This window comes from Anser brachyrhynchus (genome assembly GCF_964034855.1).
Source record: "Anser brachyrhynchus genome assembly, contig: SCAFFOLD_321, whole genome shotgun sequence".
Lineage (NCBI taxonomy): Eukaryota > Metazoa > Chordata > Aves > Anseriformes > Anatidae > Anser > Anser brachyrhynchus.
Window position 1 is genome coordinate 38,903 of NW_027663727.1, and position 8,365 is coordinate 47,267.

The 8,365-nt window shown below is 68.4% G+C and overlaps 1 protein-coding gene across 1 annotated transcript; it reads left to right on the forward strand.

Moving 5' to 3' along the window:
• Positions 1-2,928: 2,928 nt before the first annotated feature.
• PPP1R18 (protein phosphatase 1 regulatory subunit 18) lies at positions 2,929-8,233 on the forward strand (the record flags this gene model as incomplete). Its single annotated transcript, XM_080609066.1, has 4 exons — positions 2,929-3,220; positions 4,163-5,017; positions 6,894-7,100; positions 8,074-8,233. 4 exons carry the CDS (start codon positions 2,929-2,931, stop codon positions 8,091-8,093), a joined length of 1,374 nt encoding a protein of 457 aa, XP_080465192.1. The 3' UTR covers positions 8,094-8,233.
• Positions 8,234-8,365: the final 132 nt, after the last annotated feature.

Here is an 8,365-nt window from a genome sequence, read left to right on the forward strand (position 1 = left end):
GCAGGGGTCGGGGGTCCCCAGCTGGGCTCAGGACCCCCCCCCCCCTCGGCCCCCCCCCTCCCCCCCGGATGCCCGCGGCCCCCCCCCCCGGATGCTTCCCCCCCCCCCGCAGGGTTCCGGGCGGATTTTTTTGGGCGTTAAAACCCCGCCCCCCCCCCCCCTTAAAAAAAAATAAAAATTAATTTTTTTTTTTTTTTAACCCCCCCCCCGCGTCCAAGGGCGGGGAACGAAGGGGGGGGGCGCCGCCTGTGTCCCCCCCCCTCGGGGGAAAAGCCGCTTTTATCCCCCCCCCCCCCCCCCCCCCCCCCCAAGCCGCCGCCGCAGCTCCGGGTCCCGCCGCTCCCCGCCGGTGAGTTACGGGGCGGGGGGGGGGCCGGGGGGGGCAGGGGGCGGGGGGGGGGGTCCCGGGGGGGTCCCGGGGGGAGGGGGGGGGGTCCCCAAATTTTTCCCCTCCCCGGCTTTCCCCGACAAAGGAGGGGCGTTGAGGGTGCCCCCCCCCCCCCCCCCCCCAAGGCACGCCCTGGATGTAGGGGGGGGGGGGGAGGGTTTTGGGGACCCCCCCCCCAGGCTAAAATTTGGGGGGGGGAGGGAGGGGAAGAGGGGGGAGGGGAGGGGGGGGTCCCCGTTGTCACAGTGTCCCCCCCTCACCCCCCAGTTTTGTGTCCCCCCCCCCCCCCGGGTGCCGCCACGCTGCCGAGCATCCGGTTTGGCTGCGGGAGTCCCGGGTTGGTGGCCCCCGGCCCCGTCCTGGTGGCCCCGGTGGCCCCCGTCCCCGTCCTGGTGGTCCCTGTCCCCTCCTGGTGGCCCCGGTGGCCCCCGTCTCCATGCTGGTGGCCCCTGTCCCCATCCTGGTGGCCCCCGTCCCCTCCTGGTGGCCCCAGTGGCCCCCATCCCCATCCTGGTGGCCCCCATCCCCATCCTGGTGGCCCTTATCCCTGTTCTGGTGGCCCCTGTCCCCTCCTGGTGGTCCCCGTCCCCATCCCCATCCTGCTGGCCCTTGTTCCCCTCCTGGTGGTCCCCGTCCCCATCCTGGTGGCCTCCATCCCCATCCCGGTGGCCCTTGTCCCTGTTATAGTGGTCCTTGTCCCCTTCCGGTGGCCCTTGTCCCCTCCTACTGGCCCTTGTCCCCATCCTGGTGGACTCCATCCCCATCCTGGTGGCCCTTGTCCCTGTTACAGTGGTCCCTGTCCCCTCCCAGTGGTCCCTGTCCCCATCCTGGTGGCCCTTGCCCCATCCTGGTGGCCCTTGTCCCTGTTATAGTGGCCCTTTTCCCCTCCTGGTGGTCCCTGTCCCCATCCTGGTGGCCCTCATCCCTATCTTGGTGGCCCCTGTCCCCTCCTGGTGGTCCCTGTCCCATTCTGGTGGCCTCCATCCCTATCCTGGTGGCCCTTGTCCCTGTTATAGTGGTCCCCGTCCCCATCCTGGTGGCCCCTGTCCCTTCCTGGTGGCCTCTGTCCCTGTTATAGTGGTCCCTGTCCCCCTCCTGGTGGCCCTTGTCCCCTCCTGGTGGTCCCTGTCCCCATCCTGGTGGCCCTCATCCCTATCTTGGTGGTCCCTGTCCCCTCCTGGTGACCCTTGTCCCCATCCCCGGTGGTTCCATCATCCCTGTCCCCATCCTGGTGGCCCTTGTCCTGTCCTGGTGGCCCTCGTCCTCATCCCGGTGGCCCTTGTCCCTGTTATAGTGGCCCTTGTCCCCCTCCTCGTGGCCCTTGTCCCCATCCTCGTGGCCCTTGTCCCCATCCCTGGTGGCCCCAAAACCCCCATCCCTGGTGTCCCCCCATCCCTGGTGACCCCAAAACCTTCACCCCCATCCCCGGTGACCCCAAAACCTTCATCCTAATCCTTGGTAGCCCCCAAAATTTCATCCCCTTCCTTGGTGACCCCAAAACCTTCATCCCAACCCTTGATGGCCCCAAACCCTTCACCCCCACCCCTGGTGACCCCAAAACTTCACCCCCGTAAGTCCCAGTACCTTCACCCCCATCCCTGGTGACCCCAAAACCTCCGTCCCAATCCTTGGTGGCCCCACCATCTCCATCCCTGGTGGTCCCACCATCCTTGGTAGCCCCAAAACCTACGTCCCTTTCCTCGATGACCCCAAACCCTTCGTCCCCATCCCTGATGACCCCAAACCCTTCACCCCCACCCTTGATGACCCCAAACCCTTCACCCTCACTCTTGTTGACCCCAAAACCTTCATCCCCTTCCTTGGTAGCCCCAAAACCTCCACCCCCATAATCTCCAACACCTTCATCCCAAACCTTGATGACCCCAAACCCTTCACCCCAACCCCCGTTGACCCCAAACCCTCCACCCCCAACCCCCGTTGACCCCAACCCCTTCACCCCCCAACCCCCGTTGACCCCAACCCCTTCACCCCCAACCCCCGTTGACCCCCAACCCCTTCACCCCCAACCCCCGTTGACCCCAAATCCTCCACCCCCAACCCCCGGTGACCCCAAATCTTCCACCCCCAACCCCCGTTGACCCCAAATCCTCCACCCCCAACCCCCGTTGACCCCAAATCTTCCACCCCCAACCCCCATTGACCCCAAATCCTCCACCCCCAACCCCCGTTGACCCCAAACCCTCCACCCCCACCCCCGTTGACCCCAAACCCTCCACCCCCAACCCCCGTTGACCCCAAACCCTTCACCCCCAACCCCTGTTGACCCCAGACCCTCCGCCCCCAACCCCTGTTGACCCCAGACCCTCCGCCCCCAACCCCTGTTGACCCCAGACCCTCCGCCCCCAACCCCCGTTGACCCCAAATCCTCCACCCCCAACCCCTGTTGACCCCAAACCCTCCGCCCCCAACCCCCGGTGACCCCAAATCCTCCACCCCCAATCCCCGTTGACCCCAAACCCTTCACCCCAACCCCCGGTGACCCCAAACCCTTCACCCCAACCCCCGGTGACCCCGCAGCGATGGCGGTGCCGGGCTGGAAGCTGCAGCTCCTGGAGCGGCGGCGGCGTGAGGAGGAGGCGGCGCGGCGCCGGGAGCGGGAGCAGCGGGAGCGGGCGGCGCAGCTCCCCCCCTGGAAACGGGAGCTGCTGGAACGGCGCCGGGCCAAAACGGGGGGCCCGGGGGGGTCCCGAGGGACCGGAGGGGGGGTCCCGGCGGCGGCGTTGGCCCCGGGGCTGAGCCGGAGCGCCGAGGGTTTGGAGAAGTGCGGGGCCGGCGAGGAGACCCCCGCCACCCGCGGTCCCGGGGGGGCGCGTCAGCCGCCTGCTCGGCCGCTTCGCCCCCCGGCCCCCCGGCCGCTCGCTCAGCACCGAGGGGGTCCCCGAGAGCCCCCCCGAGCGGGGGGACGGGGACGGAGAGGGGACCGGGGGACGGGGGGTCGGAGGGGGACAAGGGGTGGGAGGGGGGGTGGGGGACAATGAGGGCGGGGGGACCAGGGAGGGGTTGGGGACAGTTGAGGGGTTGGGGGCAATTGAGGGAAGGGGGACAATTGAGGGTTTGGGGACAAAAAAGGGTTTGGGGACAGTTGAGGGACGGGGGACAGTTGAGGGACAGGGGACAGTTGAGGGTTTGGGGACAAGCAAGGGTTTGGGGACAATTGAGGGACGGGGGACAACCGAGAAACGGGGGACAGCTGAAGGTTTGGGGACAGTTGAGGGTTTGGGGACAGTTGAAGGTTTGGGGACAAGCGAGGGCTTGGGGACAGCTGAGGGACAGGGGACGGTGGAGACCCTCGGGACGGGCAAGGGGGAAGGGGTGGCCACCGGCGGGGAGATGGCGGAGGGACAGGGGACAACCAAGGGGTTGGGGACAGCTGGGGCACGGGGGACACTTAAGGGCTTGGGGACAGTCAGGGGGTGGGGCTCGGTGAAGGGACAGGGGACGGTTGGGGGACAGGGGACATCCGAGGGCTGTAGGGTGGGCAAGGGCCAAGGGTTGGCCACCGGCTTGGGGACAGCTGAGGGCCAGGTGACAACGAAGGGCTTGGGGACAGCCGAGGGACAGGGGACAGCCGAGGGCCATCAGGCGGCTGTCCCCAAGCCCCCCGAGGTGGCCACCAGCCCCGTGACATCTGGTGGCCCGAGCAAGGAGCTGGGGACGGCCGAGGGGACGGTGAGGGGGCTGGTGAGGTCCTGGAAGGTGGCCGAGGGCCGGGGGGGGACGGCGGGTGGCCACGAGGGTGTGGGGACAGCTGAGGGACAGGGGACGGGCAGGGGTGGTGGGGGGGCCACCACGGCGGCCATGACGACAGCTTCAACAACGGCCGTGAGGCCTACGGCGGCCGTGACGCCCTCAACGGTGGCCGTGACGTCCTCAACGGCCGTGACACCTTCAACGGCCATGACGCCCTCAACGGTGGCCATGACGCCCTCAACGGTGGCCATGACGCCCTCAACAACGTCCATAACGCCCTCAACGGCGGCCACGAGGCCTACGGCGGCCATGACGCCCTCAACGGCGGCCATGATGCCCTCAACGACGTCCATGACATCCTCAACGTCCACGACACCTTCAGTGTCCATGACACCCTCAACGACGGCCATGACGCCCTCGACAACGTCCACGACACCCTCAACGGCGGCCGCGAGGCCTACGGCGGCCATGACGCCCTCAACGGCGGCCATGACGCCCTCAACGGCAGCCATGACGCCCTCACCCCCATCGGCGACACCCCCGGCGGCCGTGACGGCCCCGTCGGCCGTGACGCCCGCGCAGGGGCGTGTGGAGGGCGGCGCCGGGGAGGGCCCAACGCCGGGGGGGCCCAGCGGGCCGGCGGCCATGCGAGGGGCTCCCCGCCGCGAGCCCGGCCCCCCGCCGCCGGCCCACCCGGCCCTTCAACGCCGCAGCGGCAACACCATCACGGTGCGGCCCCGGCGCGGGGGGACCGCCGAGGGGGGGTCCCCGGCTCCCGCCGCGCCTCCCGCGCCCCCCGCCGCCCCCCCGGGGCCCCCCAAGAAGCGGTACCCCACGGCCGAGGAGATCCAGGTCATCGGCGGCTACCTGGCCCTGCCCCGCTCCTGCCTGGCCAAGAACGACCCCCACCGCAAGAAGGTAGGGTCCCCGCGTTCCCCCCCCCCGTGTCCCCCGCCCCGTGTCCCCCCGTGTCCCCCCGAGCCATCCCGGGTCCCCTCGTGGTGCCTTTTGTGCCCCTCCCGATGTCCCCTGAGGTCCTCCTCCGTGTCCCCATCCCGTGTCCCCATCCCGTGTCCCCAACCCCATCCCGTGTCCCCAACCCCATCCCGTGTCCCCATCCCATGTCCCCAAGCCCGTCCCATGTCCCCGAGCCCCCCCATCTCCTGGACGCCCCCCCCCCGTCCCTGGTCCCTGTCCCCTCCTGGACCTTCCCGTCCCCATCCTTGTCCCCTTCGTCCCCGTCCCCTCGGTGGCCGCTGTCCCCATCCCCGTCCCTTGCCGGTTCCCCCATCCCCGTCCCCATCTTTGTCCCCTTTTGCCCCACCCCCATCCCCATCCTTGTCCCCATCCCTTCCTGGACCCCCCCATGTCCCCCCCCGCCCCCCCCCCTTGTCCCCATCCCATGCCACACCCCCCCTTGTCCCTGTCCCCTCCCTGACACCCCCGTGTCCCCATCCCTGTCCCCATCCTCACCGCCCTGTACCCCCTCTCCGGTCCCCCAATTTGTTTTTTGGGGGGGGGGGCAGCGGGGGCTGGCGGTTGGCCCCCCCCTCACTCCCCCCCATTACCCAGAATCCTTTGGGGCACCCCAAAAACAGGAACCCACACGGGGGGGGGGGGGGGAAGGAAGCGGTTGCGGTGGTGGCAGGGCAGGGACACGGGGGTCCCCTGCCCCCCTCCCCCTTCCGCTTCCCATCCCCCGCTCCCTATAGGGCCGCGTGACCCCCCCACCCCCACCCCCCCGGTCGTTAATAGCCTCCCGTTAATTGCGATTAAGCCGGGAGGGGATTAATTGCCATGGGAATCCTTATGGGGGGGGGGGGGGGGGGGGCACGTCACTGTTGGTCCCCGCGGTGTCCCTGTCCCCGCGGTGTCCCCAACCCCACGGTGACCCCGTTTTTAGGGTGTCCCCGCCCCCGTGGTGTCCCCACCCCCGTGGCATCCACGTCCCCACGATGTCCCCAAGCCACCCCCTGCCCCCGGAGCATCCCCGTCCCCGTGGGGTCTTCCGGGTGTCCCAAAAACCCCCAAACATCCCCAAACGTCCCCAAAACGTCCCAAAAACATACCCAAAACGTCCCAAAAATGTCCCCAACCCCATGCTGACCCCCCCGTGTCCCTGTCCCACGGCATCCCCATCCCCATGGGGTCTTCTGGGTGCCCCAAAAACCCCCAAACGTCCCCCAAACGTCCCCAAAACATCCCAAAACCCCCAAAATGTCCCCAAATCCCCAAAACGTCCCCAAAACGTCCCCAAAATGTCCCCAAACATCTCCAAAACATCCCAAAAACATCCCCAAACGTCCCAAAAACGTCCCCAAAAGTCCCAAAAACGTCCCCAAAACTGTCCCCAACCCCATGCTGACCCCCCCGGGTCCCTCTCCCATGCCATCCCCATCCCCATCCCCATCCCCATGGGGTCTTCATGGTGTCCCAAAAATCCCAAAATGTCCCAAAATGTCCCCAAAATGTCCCAAAACGTTCCAAAAATGTCCCCAAAATGTCCCCCAAACGTCCCCAAATGTCCCCCAAAACGTCCCCAAAAACGTCCCCAAACATCCCCAAAACGTCCCACCCCCCCAAACGTCCCCCAAACGTCCCCCAAACGTCCCCAAACGTCCCCAAAAACGTCCCCAAAACGTCCCCAAAACGTCCCAAACCCCCAAAACATCCCCAAAACATCCCCAAATCGTCCCAAAACATCCCCTAAACGTCCCCAAATCGTCCCAAAACATCCCCTAAACGTCCCCAAATGTCCCCAAAACGTCCCCAACCCCCCCCGTGTCCCCCCCAGCTGAAGATCTGGTTCAGCGAGCGGGAGCTGGAGCGCACCTTCTGCTACCCCTCCGAGGGGGCTCTGCTGGCGGCCCTGGGGCCCCCCCGAGGAGCCCTCGCCCCCCCCGGCCCCCCCCGGGCCCCCCGAGGAAGAGGAGGACGAAGACGACCCCCCCCTGGCACGGGGGCTGCCGGGGGGGGCTGCGGGCCCGCGCCCTGCTTGTGGGTGAGTGGGTGCTGGGGGGGGTCCCTAGGGGGGTTTGGGGGGCTGGGGGGGGCTGGAGGTCCTAGGGGGGGGGTTGGGGGGGCTGGGGGGGGCAGCTGGGTCCCTGGGGGGGGGGTGTGGGGGTTGGGGGCAGCTGGGGGTCCTGGGGGGGGGTGGGGAGGGTTGGGGGGTTTTGGGGGGCTGGGGGTCCCTAGTGGGGTTTTGGGGGGGCTGGGGGGGGCAGCTGGGGGTCCCTAGGGGGGTTTTTGGAGGGGCTGGGGGGGGCTGGGGGTCCCTAGAGGGGTTTGAGGGGGGGTTTGGGGGGCTGGGGGTCCCTAGGGGGGGTTTTGGGGGGGCTGGGGGGGCTGGGGGTCCCTAGGGGGTTTGAGGGGGTTTTGGGGGGGTCTGGGGGTCCCTAGGGAGGCTTGGGGGGGGTCTCAGGGTTCTCAGAGGGGGTCCTGAGGGGATTTGGGGGGTTTCAGGGTCCCCTGGGGGGGCAAAAGGGTCCTGGGGGGGTTTAGGATCCACTGGGGGGGGGTTTAGGGTCCGCTGGGGGGGGTTTAGGGACCCCTAGGGGGGTTTAGGGTCCCTTGGGGGGGGGGGGGTTAGGGTCCCTTGGAGGGGGGGGTTAGGGTCCCTTGGAGGGGTTTTAGGGTCCCTTTGGGGGGGGTTTAGGGTCCCTTGGGGGGGGGGTTTAGGGTCCCTTGGGGGGGGGGTTTAGGGACCCCTAGGGGGGTTTAGGGTCCCTTGGAGGGGGTTAGGGTCCCTTGGGGGGGGGTTAGGGTCCCTTGGGGGCTTTTTTTGGGGGGGGTCCTGGGGTGCCCTGAGGGATTTTGGGGGGCCCAGCGACCTCTGGGAGAGCTGGGGGGGCCCAGGGAGGTATTGGGGTGCCCTGGGGGGGGGGGGGGGGGTCTCAGTGTCCCTGGAGGGATTTGAGGGGGGGTCCCGGGGGGTTTCTGAGGCGCTCACCCCTGTTCCCCCCCCCCCCCTCCAGACGAGTCCTGCCGGCGGTAAACCCCAGCCCTGGGGGGGGGTCTCGCCGGTGGGACCCCCCCTAACGGGGCAGGACCCCCCCCACACAGCGGGGCAGGACGCACGGACCCCCGACCCCAAGACGTGGCTGGGGGGGGGGGGGGGCTGCCAGCTCCCCCCCCCCCCCTTTTTTTATAGCTTTTTTTTTAATTAGCAGCATCGGGGTGGGGTGGGGAGGGGGGGGGATTTTCCTTAACGAGGTTTTTAACCTAATTAAGGGCTTTTTATAGCTGGGGGGGGGGGGGGGATTTGTC